General features: G+C 42.1%; 1 protein-coding gene across 1 annotated transcript; it reads left to right on the forward strand.

Moving 5' to 3' along the window:
• parp12a (poly (ADP-ribose) polymerase family, member 12a) lies at positions 1 to 27,745 on the forward strand. The gene is made up of 12 exons (XM_084334285.1): positions 1 to 402; positions 2,497 to 2,632; positions 7,240 to 7,510; positions 9,589 to 9,666; positions 10,144 to 10,330; positions 17,518 to 17,692; positions 18,308 to 18,428; positions 18,790 to 18,886; positions 21,037 to 21,133; positions 21,702 to 21,832; positions 24,665 to 24,822; positions 26,751 to 27,745. Exons 1-12 carry the CDS (start codon positions 86 to 88, stop codon positions 27,005 to 27,007), a joined length of 2,025 nt encoding a protein of 674 aa, XP_084190411.1. The 5' UTR covers positions 1 to 85; the 3' UTR covers positions 27,008 to 27,745.

Genomic DNA, 27,745 nt, shown 5'->3' on the forward strand with positions numbered 1-27,745 from the left:
AGGAAGAGAGGTGGTGGTGGGAGAGGATCCAGAGAGTTGTTCGGGTGATATTATTGCTACAACAGCTATATGTGTCGACAACATCATGTCTTCTATTGTCTCGAAATGTGTCCTCAAGACCCTCTGCCAACACGAAGGATCTTTGGACTTCAAGCGCCTCGACGAGATCGTAGGACAGCATTTCACACTGGCGGAGTCGGTGCTGCGCGGCGTGCTGTGTGACGACGGGAAGATCGCTGTTAAAGTCGGCAGGGAGAAGGACTCCGGGCATGTTCTGAGTCCAGACAGTGTAGTTGTGGCGAAGACCTCCCTGCGACTTTGTCGAAGCCCCCCCGGGGACTGTGCACGGTGCGACAGACTACACCTTTGCAGGTACTTTGTATGCGGTAACTGCAGATTCGGGTGAGTAGTCTACTGTTTAGCCTACATGTTATACCATTCTGATAACTAGGGACACAAACCAACTAGTCTGTTAATTAAGGGCTCACCTGTTGAGAAGGTTGATCACTACAAGTACCTAGGAACAGTAGTTGACAACAAGTTAAACCACAATCGGAATACATCTGCAATCTGCAAAAAAAGGTCTGCAGGGACTCTACTTCCTGCGCAAACTAAACACTTTTAATGTGGACAAAACACGTTATGGTTTTGTTTTACAAATCTTTTGTTGAGTCCATTTTAAGCTTTTGTATTGTCTCCTGGTATGGCAACCTGTCAATACAGAACAAAAACAGTCTGGCCAACATAGTCAAGATGGCCATCAAGATATTCGGGACCCAGGCCAGCAGCTTTCCTTGACAGACATTTATAACAGACAAATTCTGCGGAAGGCTCAGACAATCTGACTCTCACTCAGACCATCCTCTCTTGGAGGAGTTTGTCCCCCTCCCCACTGGCAGGAGATATAGGCTCCCCAGGCTAAAGAGCAACAGATTTACATTTTCGTACATCCCCGGGCCCAGGGCACTAAATGCACTTAACTTCTTTTAAAATAACAGTAATGCAGTTTCATTTTCTTTTTCCTGGTTGGATTCTGTAAGATGTGATGTTTCTTGTGTTGTCCTATTTGTTGTTGTTGTTGTTGTCTCTACCACTGCTGCAAAGCAAATGTCCCCTTGAGGGACAATAAAGTCTGAACTGAACTGAACTGAACTGAAAATGTTTACAGAAAGTGAGATAACACAAAGTGTTAAACAATGTATTTTAAGTTGTACTTCCATGTGTGCTTATCTGTAGACAATTTATTCGAGTAAAATATATGCAATGCAATGCATTATTATAACAGTTAATGAAAGGTGCATGTAAAAATAAATGAGTATCGATAATTAGCAGAAAAGCTATTTAGACAAATTGTTGTTTTTCTGACACCAAGAAGCAATAATAGGGAAATTGAATTTCATTTGAGCTAGATAGGTTAAAATAACAAAATCATGAGAATTCTGAATACAAATGTGGTGATGAAGATTAGTGGCATACTGGGAAATCATTCAAGTGAAATGTGGCGCCATCTAGTGTTTTAATGGAGAGAGAGGGCACAGCTAGGGCGAATGAATGATGAATGAATGAATGATGAATGAAAAACTTTATTAGAACTTTAAATCCATGGTTCCCAAAGAGAGGCTTGGAGGGAGGCTTGCAGTTATGAATGAATGAATGAATGAAAACTTTATTTAACAGATTGCAGAATGGGTACAATACAGTATGGCTCAATACACACAATTGTTAAGGGGATGCAGACCAGAGAAAGACGTTTGTCTTGTTTACATCAGGGTCCCCCATTTTTTATTCATAGTGACATTTATGACATACACAACATACATGACATCATGACATTTATGGCATATAATAGGGACATACATGACATACAGGTATTTAGTACTGTTACATTTGTGACATATACGATATGCAAATATACAGTACTGTTACCCATAGATCCTGACGGAGTATATACATATGATGGAGAGGGGACTGTACATTAGGAGGGGGTGGGTGGGTGGGAGAGAAATATACATACGGTGGGAAGAGAATATATACATACGGTGGGGAGGAGACTGTACATTAGGAGGGGGTGGGTGGGTGGGAGAGAAATATACATACGGTGGGAAGAGGATATATACATATGGTGGGGAGGATACTGTACATTAGGAGGGGGTGGGTGGGTGGGAGAGAAATATACATACGGTGGGGACTCGGGAGAGAATACATGCGGTGGGGACGTGACTGTCTATTAGGAGGGGGTGGGGGTGTTTGGACATTTACGGTGGCCAGTTTCGAATTGCAGCCTCCCGTAGGTGCTCTTTAAGAGCGGTTTTGAATGTGGGTAGGGATTCACATTCCTTTACAGCTTTGTGTAGGGCGTTCCACATTGATGTGGCATAATGTGGTCTATTTAACCTAAATGTTTTGAAGGGCTGTTTATGAGATGGATGTATGTAGTTTTTGGCCTATTGTGAAACGTGTCATTCATTTTATAATTGTATATCTTTATAATTTCAGGAACAAATGCAAGAATTCCCACAGTGTTTCTTCTCCTCACAATGTGGCCCTTTTGACGAGTGTTGGTCTTCAAAACTTCAGTGAGCAAGAGCTGTGTTGCTTATTACTCCAGAATGACCCATATCTGCTTCCTGAGGTGGGTGACAACCGGTCATACTGTAGAAACAAGAAGTAGACTAAATCCCTGTTTATAGACAGGTTTCTCGTCCACATCAGACTCGGTGTGCACGCGCATCAAGGAGGCAAAAAGGAATGTAATCCTGGTCAGCAATAGGGCAGACTACAGTATATTAACATTTATTGTTAGCCATGCTAGTGATCTAAACAATCAATCCATTCCAACACTAGCTAATGTAAAAGGTGACAGACTCACACTCACAGCCATGCTGATGTGGCAAAATAGCATCCAGCCATTTTAGTTTGAAACAACTTTCAGGGGAGTGCCATGGGTTCTCCATAGAGCTCTGTTGTACTCTTTTAGTGCCGCAGCTCAACACAGATAGGGGGCAATTCAGTCACGTGACTCAGTGGGTATTACTGATTGGCTTGAACACATTGTTTATAAACAAGAAACGATAAAGAGGCGAGACAGAGCACAACAAGTCATACTCTAACAACCACGCCCTCTGGAGGGGAAACAATTGGCACAGTAATATTCAACCAAGGGAGGAAACCTAACAAAATGCCTTTAGCTAGGTGGTGTAGTGGGCAAGGTGCTCGCCACCAATGCAGGAGACGCTGGGTTCGAGCCCAGCTCTCCGCATTGCTATCAGCTTAGCTGGTCGTTCATACTAACACAATTGGCAGTGTTAGGGGTGGGAAAGCTGATTGGTGGGGATCGGACGTTGTGGACAGCGACTCCTACAGGTCGGTTGGTGCGCCTGCGCAGCAGAATCAGGAAGTGACGGGGTCGGCGTGTCCCTCCCACGCAGACCCCCGACACTGAGAGATCGCGCTGTGCAGGTGAAAAGATGCGACGGCTGCTTCCTCGAGTACCGGAGGGGACACGTGATGTAAGGCTTCGTCCACATTGCAGCCGGCTTGTGGGAGGCATGGCCTAACAGCGTTCGAGACAGGGGAGGGTAGAATTGGACGTTACGAAATTGGGATGGGAGAAAAATTGAAAATGGGAGAAAAAGGTAGACAAAAAAAAATGCCTTTAGCTATAGTTAAAAACATGAAATATCGGCATGTGAAAGGATTATTGTAGCACCCTGCGTCTACCAGAGAGCAAGATATATTGACAAACAATATACTGTCAATATCTGCAGGTTAGACACACCACAGGAGGGAGGAAAAGTAACGTTTATGGCAATAGTTTGGAACTAAAATGATGATGGGGCAAGTTAGTTGTTAGTAAGCTAATGTTAGCTATGTGTTAGCAAGCTAGTTAACTAAGAAACTTTAAACAAGTGTCGGGGTCCTACAGTTTGCCCATTCTTGCTGCTGATGCCTCACATCTTATATTCACTTTTCTCTTCTTAACACTTTCAGGGCCATTCACGTATACATACGTTATTGGGCGGCAACGGTTAACGGTTAGTTTTCCCTTTTTTTGATTTTAATATCCTATTCAATGTCAGGGACCTGTATGTTGCCTTTTAACACTTTGGACGCCAGACCCGATGATAGTCGGGTTAACTCGCTGACGCTTGGGCGCCAAACCCGAGTATAGTCGGGTTTTCATCGTTATTTCTTTTATTTGATATTTCCATTCATTACAGGCACACGGACATCTGGGTTAACATGGGGAATCATTCTGAGAATGCCAATGTGCAATACCGGCCGCATCCACCCAGGTGGCAGTATCGAGCACCCTTTGAAACATGATATCTTTGCCTGTGGGTCGATCAGAGGTCTCCGGTCGGATTTCTATTGGTCGGACAAGGGGACCGGTTGTCCCGATCGGATTGAGAAGCGTGAATTGCTCCCGATCCATGATGTGTGGCGGATTATGTTGGCGACACGATCGACACCAATACTGGGACTCGCGATCAGATAATTGGAATACTCTTTTTGGGGTACATCCTAGTAAAGGTAAGGCCTATATGGTATCAATCCTGCTGTGATCCAACCATGATTTCACTTCGATCACAATATGTGTGTATTTTACTCCACAACGTGTGCCGTTGGTGACGATCAAAGCATCAAAGAACTACCCCCCCCCCCCCACCCTTTCATGCATTCATGATGATTTTTATTTCAAAATAGTAGCGTGTACAGGCGAGAAATGGCAAAGTTTTTAGTGAATTGCACGTATTGCTGCATATCGTAGTTTTCTGGGATTATTCTAAAACTATAGTCATATTCACCACGGTATAAAACGGGAATGTATGGATGAAAAAATGATTTCTTTAACACATATTGAACGATAGATAGTCGATGTCAAATGGGCCATAGTATTGTATCCATAGCTATAATATAGAATATAGTTATAGCCCTGCAAACACCGCCACATATTCCTATACTTTAGAGCGTCGCGCTTTTAACAACACATCACGCATATCGCTGCGGCGTCCAAAGTGTTAAAAGGCATACTGGGACTCCGAAGGTGCAGTACCGGCCAGATCCTGCTAGTAGGCAGTATCGAGAGTGCAGTAAACCCTGTTCCAGACCAGGTGCTACACTCGAATGTCTCCGGACAGACTTTTCTAGTAATGGGAAACCTAGGGCTTCACTCGATCGCATTGAATCGTTTTCGGGACCCCCGATCCATATGTTGTGGTGGGTTATGTTGTGGACCAGATGGGCATAGGATGGACCAGATGGCGATCAAATAATTGGAATATTATTTTTTAGGGGTGGGACGATACATCGATCCAGATCGATACATCGATGTAATTATCAACAATCGAATCGGATCGATGCGATGTAATAAGATCGATTCATATCGATACTCTTATTTTGAAAATCCTGTGGCGAGTCTCATATCCGCCCAAGAACAACAGCAGTAGCTCCGTGTGTGTAGATGTTACAGCATAGCATTCTCCCTTTCTGTGTGTGTGTGTGTGCGCGCGTCTTTGGAAAGACCAGATGAGGTCAGAGGAGTTTGATGTTTAAATGTTATTTAAACATAAACAATATAATACATAATAAATGTAGGCCTATACATGATCATGCAACATCAACAAATTGTTGTAGGAACGGTTTGGGAGAGGTAGGTTGTGAGTTTTGAGTTCCAAAAAATTTTGCTTAAAGTTTAAAGCTCAATATATAAAAACATGGCACTTTACAGTGAACAGGAGGTCTATTTGTATTAAAAACAATAGATTGATTTTCCTTTAAATGTCTGGAAGAGCTCAAAAATACAAATGTCAAATGATATTTTCATTACTTTTTTTTGTTGATCTAAATGTTACTGATTGTGTTAAATGGGCATATGATATCATCTCATATCGATCGCAGGCACCTGAATCTAATCGTATCGTATTGTATCGTGAGAGACTTTGTGATATCGGCAAATATCGTATCGTTGTCCAAAGAATCGATATCGTATCGTATCATGATGAAACTGGTGATTCCCACCCCTATTATTTTTGGAATACCACCGATCACAGGTAAGGACAATCTTGACGTCAATTTCAGCTTGATCGTGCATGGTTTTCATACCCATCCCCCTGATCGGCGTGTGTTGTGGTAATAATGAATGCCGTTATTGGCAATCAATTAATCAGAAACGACCCCCCCCCCCCTTTCATGCATTCATGATGAAACATAATACCTATCATATGCATTTGATTTGAAAATAATAGCGTGTCCAGGGACGAAACGCCAATGGTTTTAGTAGAATTCACGTTGCGCCCTATAGCCAGCCTCCCAGGAATTAGCCCGGATCATTCTGAAATTATACTCCTATTCACCACGGGATAACGCATGAACATATTCATGAAAACATTTATTCTCATTTGCATCTTGAACGGAAGATAGTTACTGTACTGTCAAATTACCATGGTATTGTATCCATAGCTATAATATAAAATATAGATTTAGCTCTACAAACAACGTGACGCACAGTGAAACTATGTAATGAAAACCTGGCCGTGCTATAGCTAGATGGGGAAATAGAATGGCCCTGAATGTGTTAAAGGTCCCTTCCAGTCAAAAATGTGTTTTTTTAACTTCAAAATGAACTTTTAAATGTGAAATTCTGACACGTTGTATGTGTGATGTTAGATTATGTATTGAGATCGTCGCACCCCTACCATTTCTATTTGAGATTTTTTTTATCCACTTTTTCTCCTTATTTTTCTATTTTTCCCCCATCCTAATTTCATATTGCCAATTCTGCCCTCCCCTGTCTTGAAGGTTGCTAGACTATGCCTCCCACTGGTCGGTTGTAGTGAGGATAGAAGCCTTGCATCACGTGTCCCCTCCGGTACACGAGGACGCAGCCTGACGCATCTTTTCACCAGACAGCGCGGACTCTCAGTGGCGAGGAGTAACGCGTGGGAGGCTCACGCTGCCCCCGATACTTCCTGTCTCTGCTGTACAGGCATCACCCAACCGACCTGTAGGAGTCGCTGTCCACAACGTCCAATCCCCACCCATCGACTTTCCACCCGCTACCTCTGCCAATTGAGATAGTATGACGACTGGCCCAAGCCGGAGGCAACGCTGACTCGGGGAGTCGAGACCGGAGTCTCTTGCATTGGTGACGAGCGCAATCTCCGCTACGCCACCCAGTCGCCCCTCATTTCTATTTGAGATTTAAAAACATTTCCGTCCTTCTATTGTCTACCTCAGATTTGTCTGCATTACAACAAGGGCAACGGCGAACACGGTTCCTGTAGGTTCACGACCACCTGTACCAACCTTCACCTCTGCCTGCATCTTGTCCAAGGCGACTGTAAGTTTGGGCCTGCGTGTAAGAGGGCCCATACGCTTGACGATCACGTCATGAAGATTCTCACTGGCAGAGGATTCAGCCCCAAGAACCTTGGAAACCTTTTCAAGATCTACAGGAACAACTTCATCATCTTGGGTCACCAAGAGAGACCAGCTACTGCGGTTTCCGGTACGATATAAGAAATACATATCTTTAAAGGGGGGGACATAATTACGTATGTTTTCACCAATTTTATACAACTTCCTTGAATCTGTGCAACTATTTCAATTACTTATATTTAGGGCTGACCCCTATTAGTCGACTACTAATCGATCGAAAGGAGCCGTAGTCGACTGCCAACCTCTTAGTCTAATGCAAAAAATAAAAAATAAAAATTATTATTATAATAATAATTCTTTCTTTTTTAAGATTTCTTTTATTATTCTTTCCAAAAGAAAAGAGGCCTAGAAGCCTGGCTAACGCTAATGGCACGCATACCAGAGGCTAACTGCCTAAGAAAACAGGCACAGAGGCACTGAAAGAGGATTTCACCCATCTAATGAACACACTAGACTAGACAAATATCAAGATGTATCCACCAGTGGACCAATTGCATGCTTTTGCAGAGGACAAGAAGCCTTCCGTCGACTCCTTAGATATTAAGCACCCCCCACAGCCCAAATGGAATGATAAAAAAAAAAATATATATATACTTTTTTCTTTTCACATTTTCTTTTTTTCATAGTCGACTAATAGTTGACTATCGGCTAATTTCGGCCAATCAAAGCCGACTATCCAAATCCTTAGTCGGGGACAGTCCTATTCCAGCACTTCTTTCTTCTCTTGTGCTGTAGCTCAAACCAAATCTTAGATACATCATTATATTCCCTGCTACCCTACACCCAAGAGTAAGAAACGGTTTCCAAACTGGGCTGAAAAGCCACAGCTAATTAATTAAATCAAAATAATTGCTTATGCCCCCCTTGTGACATCACAATGATCAATATTTCTGAGGAGCTTGTTTTGGTTTGTTAATCTGAAGTCTTCAAACCCCTGGTCAGCAACAGCAAGGAGTACCTATGTCAATCCCCCCCCCCCCCCCCCCCAGCTCCTAAATAACATTTCATAATGTCAAATCCATACAAAGACTATAAGCAAAACACATTTTCCATAATATGTCCCCTGCGCATACTGATCAAACTAGTGTAAAAATGTATGTGTTTACCAGTGGTGGAAGAAGTACACAGTTCCTTTACTTAAGTATAAGTAGAAATACCCATATAAAATAGTACTCTGGTAAAAGTGAAAGTCTTCCTTCAAAATCCTACTTAAGTAAAAGTAGAGAAGTATTTGATATTGAATGTATTTATGTATCAAAAGTAAAAGTATGCGTTCTACATGATGTTTGTGTATTCCAGTGCTTTGGAGCATTCAAACCTTGAACCATTGACCTCTAAAGGTTAAAGTAGTATGTGGTCCAGTTATGCTGCTCTGATTACGTTCAACAACTCTGAAGTTGACAGGCTTCAAATGTGAAAGTACATAATCTTCATCAATTCTTGCCATGTTTTCTATGCAAAATCTTTTTCTTCAAAATAACTAGTAGCCGATGGGTTCAGATATATGTAGTGGAGTAAAAAGTACAATATTTCCTTTGAAATGTAGTGGAGTGAAAGTACAAAGTTCCCTAAAATGAAAATACTCAATACTCAAAAGTACAAGTAGCTCAAAATTATACTTTAGTAAAAATACTTTCCACCACTGGTGTTTACACACACACGTCTCCATGTGTGCATGTAAGTAAGTAAATAAGTAAACAAGTAAGTAACGTTTATTTATATAGCACCTTTCACTGACCAGGGTCACAAAGTGCTTCACATAGTAAAAACATCAATAAAGTGCAAAGATAGCAGCATGGTAAAAGAAAATAATTAAAAACGTGAAAGATCAGGAAAACCAAAACGGATAAAAAGACATAGAAGATTTACACAGAGCATAATTTGCCAAACACCTGTTTGAACAGGACAGTCTTTAGCTGCTTTTTAAAGGTGTTTACCGAGACCACAGATCTAAGGTCCAAGGGCAGAGCATTCCATAGCCTGGGGGCCACGGTTTCGAAGGCTTGGTCCCCTTTTGTCTTCAATCTAGACCGGGGGACAGCCAGCAAGCCCTGATCAGACGACCTGAGCGATCTGTTCGTGGTGTATGGACGCAGTAGATCGCAGATGTAGGCAGGTGCCTGATGTCGTCCCTTTTACTTCCTCCAGCTGCCACCACTTCCATCAGCGAGACGGACAGGAACGAAATCTGCCTCTATTTCCTCCGCAGACACTGCAGCTTTAAAGGTACCATAGTCACTCATCACACTAGAATGAATATTAAAGGTACCATAGTCACTCATCACACTAGAATGAATGTTAAAGGTACCGTAGTCACTCATCACACTAGAATGAATGTTAAAGGTACCATAGTCACTCATCACACTAGAATGAATGTTAAAGGTACCGTAGTCACTCATCACACTAGAATGAATGTTAAAGGTACCGTAGTCACTCATCACACTAGAATGAATGTTAAAGGTACCGTAGTCACTCATCACACTAGAATGAATGTTAAATGTACCGTAGTCACTAGTTACTCATCACACTAGAATGAATATTAAAGGTACCATAGTCACTCATCACAATAGAATGAATGTTAAAGGTACTCTAGGCTAGTTGCCCATCACACTAGAATAAATGTTAAAGGTGCCGTAGTCGCCCAGAGAGAGAATGTCTGTGTGCCTCTGCTTGTGTCAATTTATACCATAATTCTATTACCAGAGAAGTGTGTCCGTGTCCACCACCACCTGCCTTACAAGTGGCAGGTCCTCGACAGCGATGGAGTGACCTGGAAGGACTTGCCCGACGCGGAGGACATTGAGAAAGCGTACTGTTACCCTGAACAAGACACGAGCGCCACTGATCAGTTGACCAATGACTGGTTAGGATTTCTGACTCTCGAACCAAGGTTCATAACATAATTAATTAATTAATTTAACCAGGCAAGTTAACTAAGAACATGCTATTTATAGCAATGGCCCCTAGACATGGTTGCAGGGACAGGAAATGTCTCTCACACACACACACACACACACACACACACACACGCACACGCACACACCTGAGAGCACTCAGTACAACCAGTCTTCAACAAATGTTGCAAAACGCTACGTGGTGCAGTGGGCAAGGCGCTCACCACGAATACTGGAGACGCTGGGTTTGCCTGTTCGAGCCCAGCGCTCCACATTGCTTTCAGTTTAGCTGGTCGTCCGTACTAATACACATTGGCAGTATTAGGGGGTGGGAAACTGATAGGTGGGGATCGGGCGTTGTGGACAGCGACTCCTACAGGTCGGTTGATGCGCCTGCGCAGTAGAATCAGGAAGCGATGGGGGCGGCGCCCCTCCAAAGCGCAGACCCCTGACACTGAAAGATCGTGCCGCGCAGGTGAAAAGATGCAACTGCTGTTACCTCGAGTATCGGAGGGGACTCGTGCTATGTATCACTTAGTCCACATTGCAGCCGGCTTGTGGGAGGCAAGAAACAGCGTTCGAGACAGGGGAGGGTTGAATTGGATGATACGAAATTGGGATGGGAGAAAAATAGAAAATGGGAGAAAAAGTGGATAAAAAATAAAATAAAAAATTTAGCAAAACTGTATGAATCTGAAAAAACTGTTATGGGATTGTTATTAGATATGCAGTCAGACCCTAGAACCTTAGCACACAATGAGATTACAAGTGCTTGCCGATCTGAGCATGGCACACACACACCTGTAGTGTGGTAGTGAAAGGGTTAACCTGTAGTGGTTGTGAAAGGGTTAACCCTTTGTCATGTGGCTATGTGTCTATTGCTGCAGTGAAAGGGTTAACCATTTGGTAGTGTGGTAGTGAAAGGGTTCATTCTTTCATAATCCCTCACAAGCAGAGCTCCCAAGTAAAGTGTTATTGAAAACACAACGGTATTGTTGACCAGGAAGGTAGTATCTGTTAGGGCTGGGCGATATGACCTAAATATGATATCACGATATTTTCGGACCTTTCGGCGATACACGATACACATCACAATGTTTTTCCTTTTTCCCCCAAACAATTCATTATGAGGCTTACCAAGACAGTATTTGAGTTTGCAAACTAACATTAAAGACAAAAGACTCATGCATTTAGCATTTTTATATTATATATTAGATTTAGATGATTGGATTATTAGATTATATATTTAGCATTTTAGCCTTTCGTTTTTTTAGATTATATATTACCGTACTTTTCGGACTATAAGCCGCGGCTTTTTCCCCCATTTTTCGACCCTGCGGCTTATATAACGGTGCGGCTTATATGTGACTCGATGTGACCAAACCCAAAAATGTTAAAATCAAAATATTGCAGGGCGGTTAGGTGGCCGAGCGGAGATTGCGTTCGTCACCAGCCCCGGAGCTGTGAGCTGGATTCGCCTGTTCGAATCCAGCTCACAGCTCCGGGGTTGTCACCAGCTTGGCTGGCCGTCTGCACTAATACAATTGGCTGTATTAGAGGGTGGGAGAAGCTGGCGGGGTGGGTCCGGGTCGTTGTAAACAGCGACTCCTACAGTTCGGTCGGGGCGCCTGCTAAGCGCGGATAGGACTCGAGGGGGATAGTGTGGTCCTCCCACACGCTACGCCCTCTCGATGAGAATCCGCGCTGCCAGGTGAAAAGAAGCAGTGATTGGCTGGACGTGTGTCGGAGGAAGCACGTGGTAGCCTCCACTCTCCCAGATGATCTGACTGTGGGGGGTAAGTGCGCAGCGACCAGGAAGGGACTGGGAATTGGCATACGACTAACATTGGGATGGGAGAAAATCGGAGGAAAATGGAGGGGGAAAAAGACCAAAAAAAAAATCAAAATATTGCTTTTTTGACTGCATTGAAATGTTATTTATCTGTTCCCTTATTTGCTAAACTTAATACAACTTGTAAATGAGTTAATTCTTGTTATTTGTCCGACAGTATTGTGTCCCAATGGTAATTACATATGGTAATTAAACATTAAAACACCTGCGGCTTATAGTCCAGTGCGGCTTATATATGTACACATCATTCAATTTAGCTGCTGCGGCTTATAGTCAGGTGCGGTTTATAGTGCGAAAAGTACGGTAGATTAGATTTAGATTATTAGATTATTTATTGTAACTATTTATTGTAGGGCAAATATAACAGAGGGCATACATAGTACTTATCTTATTAAAAAACGTTTGACTGTTTAAAAATAAATGAACGACCACACTCACACATGACGACTAATTTTTCTTTAATTGTTACATTAGATATAAATACTGATATTTTTTATGTAAATCTACAAACTAGTAGCTTATAACTGGTAATCGAATGCTTTTGCATACATTTATATGAACTATTCCACTTACCAATGGCCAGGTGAAGCCTGTGCCCAAAACACTGTAGTCGAGTCCACTTGTTCAAAGCCAAGGCTTTGACAACATTGGCTCCGCTGTCTTTTCCACGGTTGTCAATGGAACCATGTCCTTTCCTATGTCGAACGTTACCGCATCTGTGATCTCCCTCCATCGCTTGCTCTTCTTGTCATAAGGGATGCTGCTGCTGGCAAATTATGTAGTTAGCGTCGTCTGTTTTGGCTGTGGTTTTAAAACACTCGAGGTAGTAGGGCTACCGCGCAACTTAATCAGGGCTCCAGACTAACTTTTTCATTTAGGTGCAGCACATAATTTAGGTGCACCCAAAAATGTCCACTGCGCCTTTTGCCACTGCAATAATACATTTTAAGCGTTACCTTTGCCATTACCTTTTTTGTCAGTTTCCATACACATTAGTAATTTCTTAAGATGTTATGTAAATTATTGTAAAAAATAACATTGTATTACTGTAGTGGCCGACTGTCATTCCTGGGTGTGCTGACAGGCGTCCACGATGCACCCGCAATTACTTCTCTACTCAGTACCAAAGTTGTGGATGTTGAATGAGTTGAATGTCCAAGTTGCAGCTGGTACGGTTTACAGGGTTTTATTGTTGTCCAAAGGTGAATGATAGTATGATGATGTTGAACAGAACAGGGCCCTATTCCCTGTACCTGGTTCAACTAAGTCGATCAAAAGTCCCATTATCCAGATTCAATTAACCCGATGTTTGAATCCAGGCTTTCCCTGTTCCTCGAAGGTGGATTCAGTCTTGTTAATTCGAACCAGACTTGATACTCAGGATAATTGCACGCGGCCGCCTCACCTGAAAAGACAGCAGGTGTAGATCGCAGAAATCCTGATTTTCCAACGCATTGATTGATTGATTGATTTAAAACTTTATTAACAAGATTGCAGAATGGGTACAATACAGTACGGCTCAATAGCCTCGCCGAGAAGTTAAATGCATAATCTATAGGCTCATTTTAAGTCCCTCATTACCCCAATCAATCAGATTATATTTCTTTAAATGTGCCTGCTGGCAGTAGGCTTAATGGAATGAATAATCAAATGAGATCTTGCTAGCGAAAATAATTAGTTCAACTCTTTCAGAATAAGGATAAAAACAAGCCCAAATAGTATATCTAATTGATACGAATTATATTATGAGGATATCTGTACTGTATGTGCTTAGGTATTATGTACTATATAAATCCATGGTTCCCAAAGAGAGGCTTGGAGGGAGGCTTGCAGTTACACTATTAATCAAGGTTTTAATCTGTTTTGGAAATCATCCATACATGCATTGAATTGATTAACCTTTGGTTTATACCAGTGACACCTCATGTTCATCATCAGATAACAGTGCTTGAAAAGATAAATGCATTTTCTCAAATTCATTCTCAAAAACGTCAAAGGCTCATTCAATTTATCAAGTCACGTCACGTCATCAAATCCATCAAACAGCGCATCTCCTCATATTTTAAACCCAGTTACAATATCACAATAACGTGTGACTGTCACAGTGACAGTGATACAATTAAACAATCCACAGATTCAGATTCCTCATAATTCATATCCACAATCCACGCAGAGACGCTTCAATGTATGCTTGAAATACACAGCGAAGAATATTAAACTAATCCGAGCCAAACGCCCGATAGGTTTCATTCATTAAAAATATCCCTGCGGGATTCACATTTGCAATGCACCGTTATTAAAATAACCACATGCAGTGTATCGCGACACCGAGCTCCGTATAAATACTTAGGACAAAGTATATCTATAGGCTGAATGTGATTTATTATCAGCATCTTAGGTATATTATTTTACATTTCAAAAGCCCCCTCTAGAAGAACGAAGCACAACAACATAATTCAGAATGGTATAATGGGATCTAGCTGTGAATCCAGCTAACTGAACTAAACTCTGCCCTCAACCAGGTTCAAACTTTCTGATCTGTTGCCATAGACAATCCGACGTCGGGGAACGGAAATGTCTGGCTTAAGTCAAGCTATGCTGAAAATTATCTGGCTAACTCAGTTAGCCAGGTACGAGGAACAGGGCCCAGTTGTCAATTGTTTGTTTACGGATAAGCAGTTCCAACAGTGAGACAGGTTTGAAAGTAAATCCTCGGCAGGTGCATGAGATTGCAGTGATCACCTAGGTTACTTATAGAAGTGGGGCTGTAATGGAGGTGGTGAGCCCCCTAGTGTTCAAACACTAGTCTAAACGATATGATATTCTGATATTTTGATATTCTAGCAATACAAATCCACCAAGTCGGTTTCTGCTTCTACAATTACAGTTACACTTTAATCCTTCACTTTTTTATGTCTATTTTAACACATTCAGCTCAGCTCCAGTTAGAGCTGTCCCCAAGCCTGTTTTTTGGATTCGAACATTCACCAGGGTTTTTCGAACCATCATTTTAATCATGCAAACAATTTCCTCCTAAATAGGGAGGTGTAGTCTGAGTGACGTCACTTTGGACCACCTGCGAGGTCCACCCGTATAGGGATTTATCTTTGGGAAAATGGATTATCGGCTATTGTAACAATTCTACCTCATGAACATTTGGAAAGCTTTCCATTTTTGCACAAAATGAGTTCCCTTCTATCACTAACATTATTTGTTGCATTTTTGGTTGAAATCAAATTCAGCGTTTATTTAATTATTTTATATGAATACGCACAGAAAGGTACACCATGCAAATGTTGATGCTTTAATTGTTTTAAACGAGACGATTTAGAAATGGGCAATGGGCAAATACATTGTGTTTTCAAGATGATGGACCAGCCGGAAACAGCAATCATGTAATAGTCTTTCGGGTATTTTATTTTGAAAAATTCCCACTTCCGTCCACGCCTCAAACCAGCGTACTGTTGAGTCTTGACTTTAGCAAAGTTTAGGCACATAGCTAGGGCTGTCTTAAATACTTCGAAGCTTCAAAGCTTGGTTCGATGGGATGAGCTTCGAACATAAAAAAAAAATCGAAGTGTAAAAAAAATATTATTATTATTTTTTGCCTCCAAAATGCATCTCCAAGTACACGACGGCGACGCCACACAAAACATTAATAAGGCTATGCCTATGCTGCTATGACTAATGTGTTGGCTAATTTAATTGTAATCATCTGCTTTTGTAGGTGCATTGTCTGATATAATTATAAATTAAATATAATATAATTGTTTGCTTGATAGATGAAGGTTGCAACATAATTATGTAATGTCATGTCGTTGGCTGTGAGAGCAGCCCCACTGCACCCAGGCAGCGCAGCCGAGTGAAACCTTGTTGGCTGCGTCACAGTCACGAAAGGGGCTACTTAATTAATGAATCCAATCCACTTTATTTATAGAGCACATTTAAAAACAACAAAGTTTACCAAGTCTCACAACATATTAATAATTAATATATATATATATATATATATATATATATATATATATATATATTTTTTTTTTCGAAGCTTCGAATTAAAATCGAAGCTCGGCCCCGAAGCTTCGATTGCCAAAAAAAGCTTCGAAGGTCAGCCTTACACATAGCGCACATTGCTGCGGTTGAGTAGTAGACTACCTACTTACTTGTCACGGGAGGGTTGAATACGTTTGAATGATAATCCATTTTGTGTATACATTTGTTGAAACAGCTTTGTTGGCCGACGGCTCCTGCTATCTTAACGTTAGCAAGCTAAAGGGCTGCGCTCTAACGTTACATGGCTTAATTAACATGCATAACATACCTGTAACGTTAAGCAGCTTGTGTTCCGCTGTGAAAGCATCACTGCATACACTTTGTTTAATCCAAACGTCCATTTGGAAACGTTGTATTATGAAACCAGTATGAGACATTTATCCTTTCAATTTGGAAAGTTGATGCTGACATGGCTATTTTGTTTATTTGTCATTCAGCCAATACGAATTTCAGGGTGATGATCAGAGCCAATCAGAGGCAGATCAGGGCTGGTCCTTGTAGAATGCACGTGTTATAGCCAATCAAAGGCAGAGATTTTTTTTTTTAGAACACACATGGCCACGGGGAAAAAGACGCTACACACACAGACAGACAGACAGACAGCACCAGTGCGACAAGGGAAAACATCCAGTCGCACTGCACTGAATTGCGACCAAAACAGTCGTACTCTGGAGCCCTGTTAATGCTTTCGGCATATTGGTAGTGTTTCCTCCCGTTGCCCCGACTTTAGCTTTACAAAGTTTGCACAGAATGGTGCTTTGACTCACGTCTGTTCGCGTGTAGCCGAACCAGGTCCATATCACTGATGTAGAACCCTTTTTTGGAATTAATTCTATGGTAGAGTCCTTGCTTTCGTTTTCGCCTTGGTCACTCATCTTGTGGCACCGAGCCACCGCCTCTCTGTTCTGGCTAGGTGTGTGCGCTTGCGTGCGTGTATGTTCGTGTAGATGACGTAATCTGGGCAAGTGTGTGTGTGTGACTGACTTTTTTTCTGCGAGAGGGAGAGGCGAGAGGGAGAGGAAAGCATTTAGCACTGCGCTTGTAAGTCTCATCTCAGCCGCGGCGGCCTCTAACGTGAGGGCAAAACATCACGATATCCACGATACATTTAAAAAGTGTATCGTTAATGACCTGTACCCGATATTTATATAATATCGCCCAGCCCTAGTATCTGTTATCACACACTATTGTCATTGCATTATTCAAACATGTATTATTAAACTTGTAAATCTGCAGACACTCACACAATGACCATGGTTGGTCTACCTTTATTCTCAGATCTCCATCCCGCGGTAATAAGTCTGTTAACTTCCTGACAATGGTTTATGAAGGGTCTCCGGTCCGTCGCCTGTCCACCGCCTCCTCGGTCTCCAAGCCCCCCAACTTCATCCTCACCACACAGTGGGTGTGGTACTGGAACGATGATGGGGTGTGGTTGGAGTACGGACTTGAGGTGAGTTTGTATTACTGAGTGAGGAATAGTAAATGGTAAATGGACTGCATTTATATAGCGCTTTTATCCAAAGTGCTTTACAACTTATGCCTCACATTCACCCATTCACTCACACATTCACACACAGACGGCGGGCCTGCTCATTGGGAGTGGCTAGGGGTTAAGTGTCTTGCTCAAGGACACTTTGACACACTGCCGGGAGGAGCTGGAATGCAACCGGGAACCTTCCGATTACAGCTCTCCTGAGCCACTGTCGCCCCATAGTCTTAGTGATAATCAGACCCAGGACATGAAGTAGCCCCCGTTTCAAACATCTCTGACACTGATAGCTGGTGAAAACATGGTAATTTTATTGAAAAAAGTTACCGAACAATCACACAAGTGCTGTGATTTATTAGTGTGAGGCAGCCCACCACAATATCAGACAAACCCACCACGAATAGATCTCACAAACTGATAAAGTAATGCATTAACTGGCTGGCCACCACCACTAAACAACCGAAGGATCTATGGGAAAGATTTGGTTGTACTGTAACTAGATTTGGCGTGTTTGTTTGGACTTTAGTTCCATTGTGACTTGGATGGAGTGTTCATGTGATCATGTTTTCCCTGCAGGCCGGTGGCGACAAGTCTGCTGGAGTCACTTCTCAGACTCTGGAGAACGCCTATCTAGAAGACACAGAGACTGAGATCCCTTTTAGTGTGGGCAAGCACAAGTACATTCTCCACTTCAAAGGTAGGCTACACCACATATATCCACTGGTATCTTTGCCAATGTGTCATTGTCTAACCCTAGAGGGTTAGGGTTAGGGAAAGGGTGACTTTCCACAGCATTACATTTGGTCCTCAAAATGGTTCCAGAGAATTATTAGATAATCTGTTTTGATGCAATTTAAGAATCTGAGGAGGGATTTGCACAAGGTACAAATACAATGAAACTAGACCTGAGACCCTGTCACCTTTATTAAATGATCAATGTCCAGTGCATTATTTGGCCCATGACCCAACGCCTCCGTTACATTTTGGTCCATGGCCCTCTATGTCATAAAGTTTGTGCACCCCTGATCTAGCTTATCTAATTATAACCTCCGTTTCAGGGATGTACCAGCAGAATGCACATCACAAAACCAAAAGAGTGGTCAGGAGGAGGCCACGCTTTGTGTCAGCTCAGGATGTGGAGGCTAAGCTGAAGAGGTATTCTCCTTATTATTTACATTCAGTCATTTAGCTGACGCTTTTATCCAAGGCGACGTACAAATTGTGTACAACATGTCAGCAGTAGGGCTACACCGAACTTGAGTGATACACTCTTGAGTGCATAGTAGTATAGACATATTAGCATAGTAGGTAGTATTATACGCATAGTAGTATAGTACATTGTGGGTAGTAGTATAGGCATAGTAGTGTAGTACATAGTAGGTAGTAGTATAGACATGGTAGCATAGTACATAGTAGGTAGTAGTATAGACATAGTACCATAGTAGGTAGTAGTATAGACATAGTAGCACAGTACATAGTAGGTAATATTATAGACATGGTAGCATGGTACATAGTAGGCAGTAGTATAGAGACCAGGGGTACCCAAAGTGGGGGTCGCGAGCCGCCGCGGGGGGGGGTCGCCAGATGATTTTTTTTGTTTATGCAGTCAGGCCACTGAACTTGGAAGCAGGCCAGGCCAGTGTTTCTAGTTGCAGCAGCGCAATAGTTGGATAACCTAGGTGGGGAACAACCAGGAGATCACTGCAACTCACACAAGTTGGAGAACTATCTCTCTCTCTCTCTCTCTTGCTCTCACACACACACAAAGGGAGCCGCATGTGATTGGTGGAGGGAATGTTGCTAATCATTGACACATGCTAGCCTGTAATAATCCCCCCCAGAAAAATCTACTTTGCATTTGATATATTGCAAATATATGCCATCACACACACTGGCATTTAAAGGGTTAGAATTATAAAATGAATATGTGGTGTTGTGATCAGGGCTGAAGTTGAATAAAATATTCTATTTTTTTTCAATCTGACATTACAAAAAAAACTGAAAATCCATCAAAATCAGTGTTGTTGCTAATCATACATATGCTAGCCTGTTTTTTAACAATAATTTGTGATGCCATCACAAACACTGGCATTTAAAGGGTACAAATAAAAAAATTCCTGCACCAGAATGCAGGAAATGAAGTCTTTGTAACAAAAAATGTCCTGGCCTGAATGATTTCCCCAGTCCGGCCCTGGTTAAAAGCCTCCAATGCTTGTGCAATGCAATGTGTGTGTGCGTTTGAATGTTTGCATGTTTCAACTATACATTTCCATTTATTAAAAAAAAATTAAGATATTAAATGTTTTTTTATACCTCCTATAATAGTGGGGGTCGCGGCTCTCTGACACCGTTATTTGGGGGTCGCGGCCAGAAAAGTTTGGAAACCCCTGGTATAGACGGTAGCATAGTAGGTAATAGTATAGATATAATAGCATAGTACATACTGTAGGTAATATTAGGCATATTAGTATAGTACATAGTACAGTAGGTAGTAGTATATACATAGTAGCATAATAGGTAGTAGTATATACATGGTAGCATAGTACATAGTAGGTAGTAGTATAGATATAATACATAGTAGGTAATAGGGCTGACCCCTATTAATCGATTAGTCGACTAATCGGTCGGAAGGGGCCGTAGTCGACTGGCCAACCTCTTAGTCGAATATAATAAAAAAAAATATATATATATATATATTTTTTTTCTTTTTTTATATATAATTTTTTTCAAAAGAAAAGAGGCATAGAAGCGTGGCTAACGCTAATGGCACGCATACCAGAGGCTAACTGCCTACGAAAACAGACACAGAGGCACTGAAAGAGGATTTCACCCATCTAATGAACACACTACTAGACAAATATCAAGATGTATCCATCAGTGGACCAATTGCATGCTTTTGCAGAGGACAAGACGCCTTCAGTCGATCCCCACAGCACATTTTGGCCAATCCTAGTCGACCATCCAAATCCTTAGTCGGGGACAGCCCTAGGTAATAGTATAGACATGGTAGCATAGTACATAGTAGGTAGTAGTGTAGACATAGTTTCATAGTACATAGCAGTAAAGACAGTAAAAAAACATTGATTGAAAAAGTCGTTAAGTGTTCATAATTTCTTTAATACATTTGAAAATCTTAACATAAAGGGGATATTATTTATCAACGACCCCCTGAGCAGTGGGATTAAGTTAGTAGTTATTTATGTCTCTACTGTAGGTCTCAGTCACCTGAAAAAGATTAGTCAATCTCTGACTGTTAACGCAATCCACCCTCACTGAACTGTGTGCCTTTGTCTCCGCCGTGGTAGTCTGGCATCCGAGGGCTCCGCTTCGTCCTGCACAGCTGTGGCCGTCCCGTCTCACTGGGACGAGGCCGCCCTCCCTGCACCTGGATCTACATACAAGGTATCAGCCAAGTGTTCTTTTTCTTCCAAATGATTGAATACATAATTCACACATATACACACAACCAGGGCTTGACATTAACACCCACCAAATGCGGGTAGAATTCGGCAGTGGCGTGTAACTCCGTCACTCTTACCAGCCACTTTGGCCGGTAGACCGTTTTAGAGTTTTAGTGAAGAGTCTCTTTCTCTCTCTCGGAACACAGTGCGCGCTTACTTGTGTCGTGCGTAATGAGAGTCTCTTTCTCTCTCAGAACGCAGTGCGTGCTTGCTTGCGTCGCGCGTAATGAGTCTCTTTCTCTCTCTCGGAACGCAGTGCACGCTTACTTGCATCGTGCGTAATGAGTCTCTTTCTCTCTCTCTCGGAACGCAGTGCGAGTAGCTCTCTCTGTCTCAAGTAGCCAAACTTTACACTATAAAAACAAACTGGATATTTAGTGTGAGTGTGAGAGTGAGAGTGTTCTGGCTAGTGACTTTGGAAAACCATTAGCCACAGTGACTGGTGAGCCAATAAGTTAATGTCAAGCCCTGTACACAACCCTTCCTCTTTCTCCGCTCCCTCCTCTCAGCTGGTTCCTCTGTCAAGCTCTATGAAGGAGTACACAATGGTGGAGAAGTTGTTCAGGAACACCATGTCGAGCAGGAAGATCAGCAGCATCAAAAGGATCCAGAACCGTTCTCTCTGGAGAGTCTTTCAGTGGTAAGTAACACTCTCATGCTCACCCAGACACCTGCCTGTTCCTCCACCCAGACACCTGCCTGTTCCTCCACCCAGACACCTGCCTGTTCCTCCACCCAGACACCTGCCTGTTCCTCCACCCAGACACCTGCCTGTTCCTCCACCCAGACACCTGCCTGTTCCTCCACCCAGACACCTGCCTGTTCCTCCACCCAGACACCTGCCTGTTCCTCCACCCAGGCACCTGCCTGTTCCTCCACCCAGACACCTGCCTGTTCCTCCACCCAGACACCTGACACCTGCCTGTTCCTCCACACAGACACCTGACACCTGCCTGTTCCTCCACACAGACACCTGACACCTGTCCTGTTCCTCCACACAGACACCTGACACCTGTCCTGTTCCTCCACACAGACACATGTCCTGTTCCTCCACACAGACACCTGACACCTGTCCTGTTCCTCCACACAGACACATGTCCTGTTCCTCCACACAGACACCTGTCCTGTTCCTCCACACAGACACCTGTCCTGTTCCTCCACACAGACACCTGTCCTGTTCCTCCACACAGACACATATCTTGTTGTCTCACACGCTACAGCTCCACTTGACCCTAAACTTGGTTCCAATGAGTCCGATTTTCACCAAATGTTTCCCCATCAAGATTGTGCTACATTAAGCTAACAGTAAGCTGTGTAATGTCCAGTATAGACTGATTCCTCAAGATCTCTAATTACAGGTGGGTTAGAAAGTAAAAAATAAATTCCAGGGCTTCTTTTGCCCCCCTTAACACTTTGAATGACCATAACGAATATTCTCTGGTTTACCCCCCGCAGGTTGAATGCCCATAACGAGAATATTCGTTTTCTCTCGTTTTTTTTATTTTTATTAGCGATCTGAATTCATATTTCATCAACCGAGTCTACCGTTGGTAAATCAGCCACCCCAGGCGCTCAGATGTGAAAAAAGCGCCCCCTATCGTCTCACAGATGGTAATTCACCCTTTTGGATTGGACTCAATGAAAATGCATGAGAAAAAAAAACCCGGACTCCACATTTTACTTCTCACGCATGTAACCGGGGCCGATCCGCTTCATGCTGGACCCTCAGCACAGCGTGGTTACTGTGTTTTACAGTATACGCGTGGGATCAATAAAAGGATAGATTTTTGGAATGGCTATCAGGAATTGGAACAATCCATTTGGATACCATCTGATCTCAAGTAAGGAATCTATTTTACCAGTCTTAGGATAATCAGACCCGTTTTCACGGAGATATAAGCTTTTACCCTATAATGTGATATGGCTGTTTGACTGTAAGAGCGATCAGGAACTGAGAGAATCGATTTTCAGCGCGCGGCACCAGCGTGCACACGTACACATATACTATCGATAATCTAGCGTTTATTTGAAAACTATTCATAAATAGGCCGAAAAATGACAACATTCTAGAATATTCCAGTAAAGGGCGATTATCATGGAATATTTATATTTTCATATATATTTCAAAATGCTATAAAACGAAAATGAACCGATAAAAAAAACAATCCGCTTCGACAATGTTGACTGGAAAACGAGTTATTGATAAGCGACATAGACATAAACATAGATTAGGCGTTATTAACGCTAACATTGAAGTGGATGGTGGGCATTCAAGCGGTAAATCAAGATTAAGCTTGGGCTCTGAAAGTGTTAACAATTGTGTGTATTGAGCCGTACTGTATTGTACCCATTCTGCAATCTGTTAAATAAAGTTTTCATTCATTCATTCATTCAAGGGCTAAACATCTGCGCAAATAGCACATACCACCAAAATTACAAATTGGCCAATGCCTATTAGACGCAAAGGATATCGGTTGTCAAGCTGCTTTTGTATGTTGTAGTGTTGTTATGATACCAACATTTTGACTTTGATACAGATAGGAAAGGCAATGGAATATATTATTAGATGACAGAACATTGAAAATTCTTTATACAATTATTTAATTCATTATAATTGAAACGCTATTGAATAATAGTTAATTAATAGTTAATACAATTATTCTGTTACAGCTACAACTGAGCTATAATTTATACTATAGCTACTGTCCATCAATGTCTTCCTTTTGAATTAAATAGGTTCAGGAGAGATGTAGAGAGGGAGAGGGAGAGAGAGCGAGACACACACAGATACGTAGAGCCATATGAAATCCATTTTTATTATTTTCCAAATTCCATTATATCTTTTCCCAAATTCAGTTTTTTCCATTTTAATATTTCAGAATTCTGTATTTTGCCTTTTACGCCCATTTTACTATCAGAAATAGTGTCTAATAAGTGGGAATGAATACATTTCCACAATTTAATAAGATATAACAGTCCATTTAATGTTTTTAAGTGCTGCAACTCAGAAATACAGTTCAATTTTACACAATATTTTTCAAATAATATTGTGACAAAATAAAAATACACATTTCAAGTGATCACAATGTCAGTAGCCTAGCTATATATATTCTATTGTGATGGAATATAGTAATGCATAATTTATGCACCTTTAGTTTATTTCATTTAAGGACCGTGTAGGCCTACTGACAATAATTTGCAAATACTGTAGATGGGTGCACCAGATTTAGCAAGAAGCTATAATTTCCATCTATAGTCCTATGTACTGTAACGTTACATATCCATTTAAATCACAATACTGTCGGTGATTAGCCTCGCCCTCTAGCTGTATATTGTGATCACCAGAGATCATCGTTAGAGAGTTGGTGTGTTTTGGGAAGCACGGTCCTTGTTCCTGACATGGTTTTTGAAGTGATATTCGCACATGTTTTCAACGTTATCACAATTTGTCCTTTTCTCCCCCTGTGCTCAGGCAGAAGGAACAGATGAAGGAGAGGAGTGCAGGCAAGTCTGTGGATGAGCGGTACTTGTTCCATGGAACAACAGATGAGTCTATAATCGATGCCATCTGTGAGCAGAACTTTGACTGGCGGATCTGCGGCACAAGCCACGGCACGAGCTATGGCAAAGGTACGTCCACATTACCCTCTTACAGCCATGTCAACTGTCAACTGTCAACATAACACCAAAACAAGAGTTCTCATGTCCATGTTATGCCATAGACACAGCTCATTGGCCATGGTTGTCATTTAAAGGAACACACCAACATTATGCGCTTACTGTCTTCTCCCGATTCAGACAAGAAGATGGATACCAATTTTCTCTCTCTGCGTTCAGTAGAAAGCTATCCGGCTGCAAGGTAGCATAGCTTAGCACTAATGAACGGAAGCGGATACGGACCAGTAGCCTAGCTTAAAACTGCGGGAGAGGTGTTTTGGCAGCTAGGCTAACTGGTCCGTATCCGCTTTCATTCATTTGTGCTAAACTAGGCTAGCTTGTATTAGGCTTTCTACTGAACGCACAGAGAGGACATCTATCTTCTTGTCTGACTCTGGAGAAGACATTTTCCATAATGTTGGCATGTTCCTTTAACACACTGGACACCAACCACGTGATAATTCGTTATTGCCCGCCATGCGTTGAAGGCCAACAACGAATAAACATGTTGTTGGGATCAATATTCAATTTTTTCGCCATGGCATTCATAATTCATCCAGCCTCCCTCCGGGACTGCAGCGGCACCCTGTCTGATATTGCAACGCCTCAATACCACCGCCTGGTGACTGATCGGGTGAGTTACACTCCACGCCAAACCGGAAGTGGCGCTGGTGCACAGAGGAAATCCCTCCGGCAGTAATATCTTGTTACGTGGGTCCAGACAAATACTCGAGTGCATCGGATCGCTTTCGAAACGCAATAATCTATATGATTTCGGCGTTTATTGCGTCATACAAACGGGAAATGGATCTAGCAGATCGACGTCAAATAATTGGAATATTTTTCCTCCAGTCTCATCAGCGAACGGTAAGAGGAATATAACGTTATTTTCAGCCCGATTGTTTATTCATTTCACGGCAATCCATCTGAACAATGTATCAACCCATACTAAATAAAGCCGTTACTGACGATCAAGGAATTATAAACGACCCCCCCCCCCCCCCCTTTCCTTCACGCATGATGAAGCATAATGTATACCGATCATATACATTTGAATTTTTTAATATAGCGTGTATAGGAAAGAAACGCCAATCGATAATCTATCATATGCTTCAGGGCCTATAACTCGCGTTTTTGGAATTACAGCAGAAAAGCTTAAAAACATACTTATATTCTCGACGGTATTAACACAACAATGTATGAATGAAAAAATATAACGTTCCCACATCCGAAACGATAGATACCCGATGTTGAATGGGCCATAGTAATGTCGATATAGCTATAATATTTTAAAAGTTATAGCCCTGCAAAGAAGGTAAACATCTCCATAGGCTTACAGCGGTGGCAGACTGGACCCAATGATGGGTACAATACACGGCGCCCAATGTGTTAATGATGATCACCTGTTACGTGATTACAGTCACCTGGTCTTTAGGCACCTCCAAGTCATGTCTCAAATGTCAGAAATATGATTTGAGTGCACATGAACCGTCCAACAACGTGGGAATTACCAATGGAAAAGTCTTTCTATGATTTCGGAGTGAGCTGATAAACACACTTCATGTCTTAGGTTATTAAAACATCGATTACATTTGTTTTGTGTAACATAGTTGTGTGTTGCATGATTTCAGATAAAACGAGCACCTCAAAAATCTTGTTTCTATTGTCCATATTGTTTTCATTCCCGATTTTACGACCAATAACAAGAGCAGTTTCTGACAAAAGCACTTGAATGCATGGCATGTGGTATTTATGACTTCCGAACTGGGAGGTAGGAGCTTCCTAGTTTGCCTACCAAGATGTCTGCAATCATAATGTAATGTAATGTAATAGTATTAATACACTTTTTATATTAAACATGTTTTATGTTAAAATGGCCCATTACTTTTCTTACTGTATAGGGAGCTACTTTGCCAGAGATGCCTCGTACTCTGATAAATATGCGAGTATTAAAGGCACCCGGAAGAAGACCATGTTTGTCGCTCTCATCCTGGTGGGCGACTACACCATGGGAAGCAGCAACTTCCTGCGACCTCCGGCCAAACACGCCGGCAAAGGCTTCTACGACAGCTGTGTCGATTCAGAGGGCAACCCCAGCATCTTTGTCGTGTTCGAGAAACATCAGATTTATCCAGAGTACATCATTGAGTATTCATGAGAAATCTGACTTCTGATATGTGGCATTTGGGGGAAACTCAGGAACTGAGTTGTTTGTCGAATGTGGGCAGGGGGAATTTAACGACATCTCTTGTCGTTGTTGTTTTGCTCAGAGGGCCGGTCACCGTTCTTGTGTGTCTTGACAGGCTTTTTATGAGTTCTGCAATGCGCAGTGCATAATGTGTGGGGTATATAGTGTAGATGGAGGATGATTGGGAGGGAAAATATTGTGGTTGTAGGAAGTTTTGTAGGTTAGTTAGTTTTGCTTCGGGGTTAGAGAGGGGAGCCTGGAGACTGGCCCGCACCCCGGGTCGGTAGGTGGCGGTAATGCCCCAAAAAGTTGGTGGCCGACCGCCATAAAACACCAAGAAGAAGAAGCAATGCGCAGTGGGAACCTCCATGGGATGGCTCACGGCTTTATTTAACCCTCTGTTGTTTGATTCTGTTGGTCGAGTGGATTTTTGGTAGTTCCCTTTTGGAGTAATATTCTGTTATTTTGTTTTCTACAGTTAATTCCTCTTGGAGGCGTGACTCTGTACTTCCTCAAAATCTGAGTTGGAAAAAGACTAAGTGCTTGGGAGAAGATGTGAGGGGGGAAGGGGTGACTGAGCATTCGTAGATTATTGCATTCTCAATGAGGGAAAAGGTTTATGGATGCTGCTAAACCAGTTTGGTATGTTAATTGTTATTCAATATACACTTATTTTAAAACATGTGTGATGGGAATCTTTAAGCTATC

The sequence above is a fragment of the Notolepis coatsorum genome (assembly GCF_963971535.1).
Source record: "Notolepis coatsorum genome assembly, chromosome: 18".
Lineage (NCBI taxonomy): Eukaryota > Metazoa > Chordata > Actinopteri > Aulopiformes > Paralepididae > Notolepis > Notolepis coatsorum.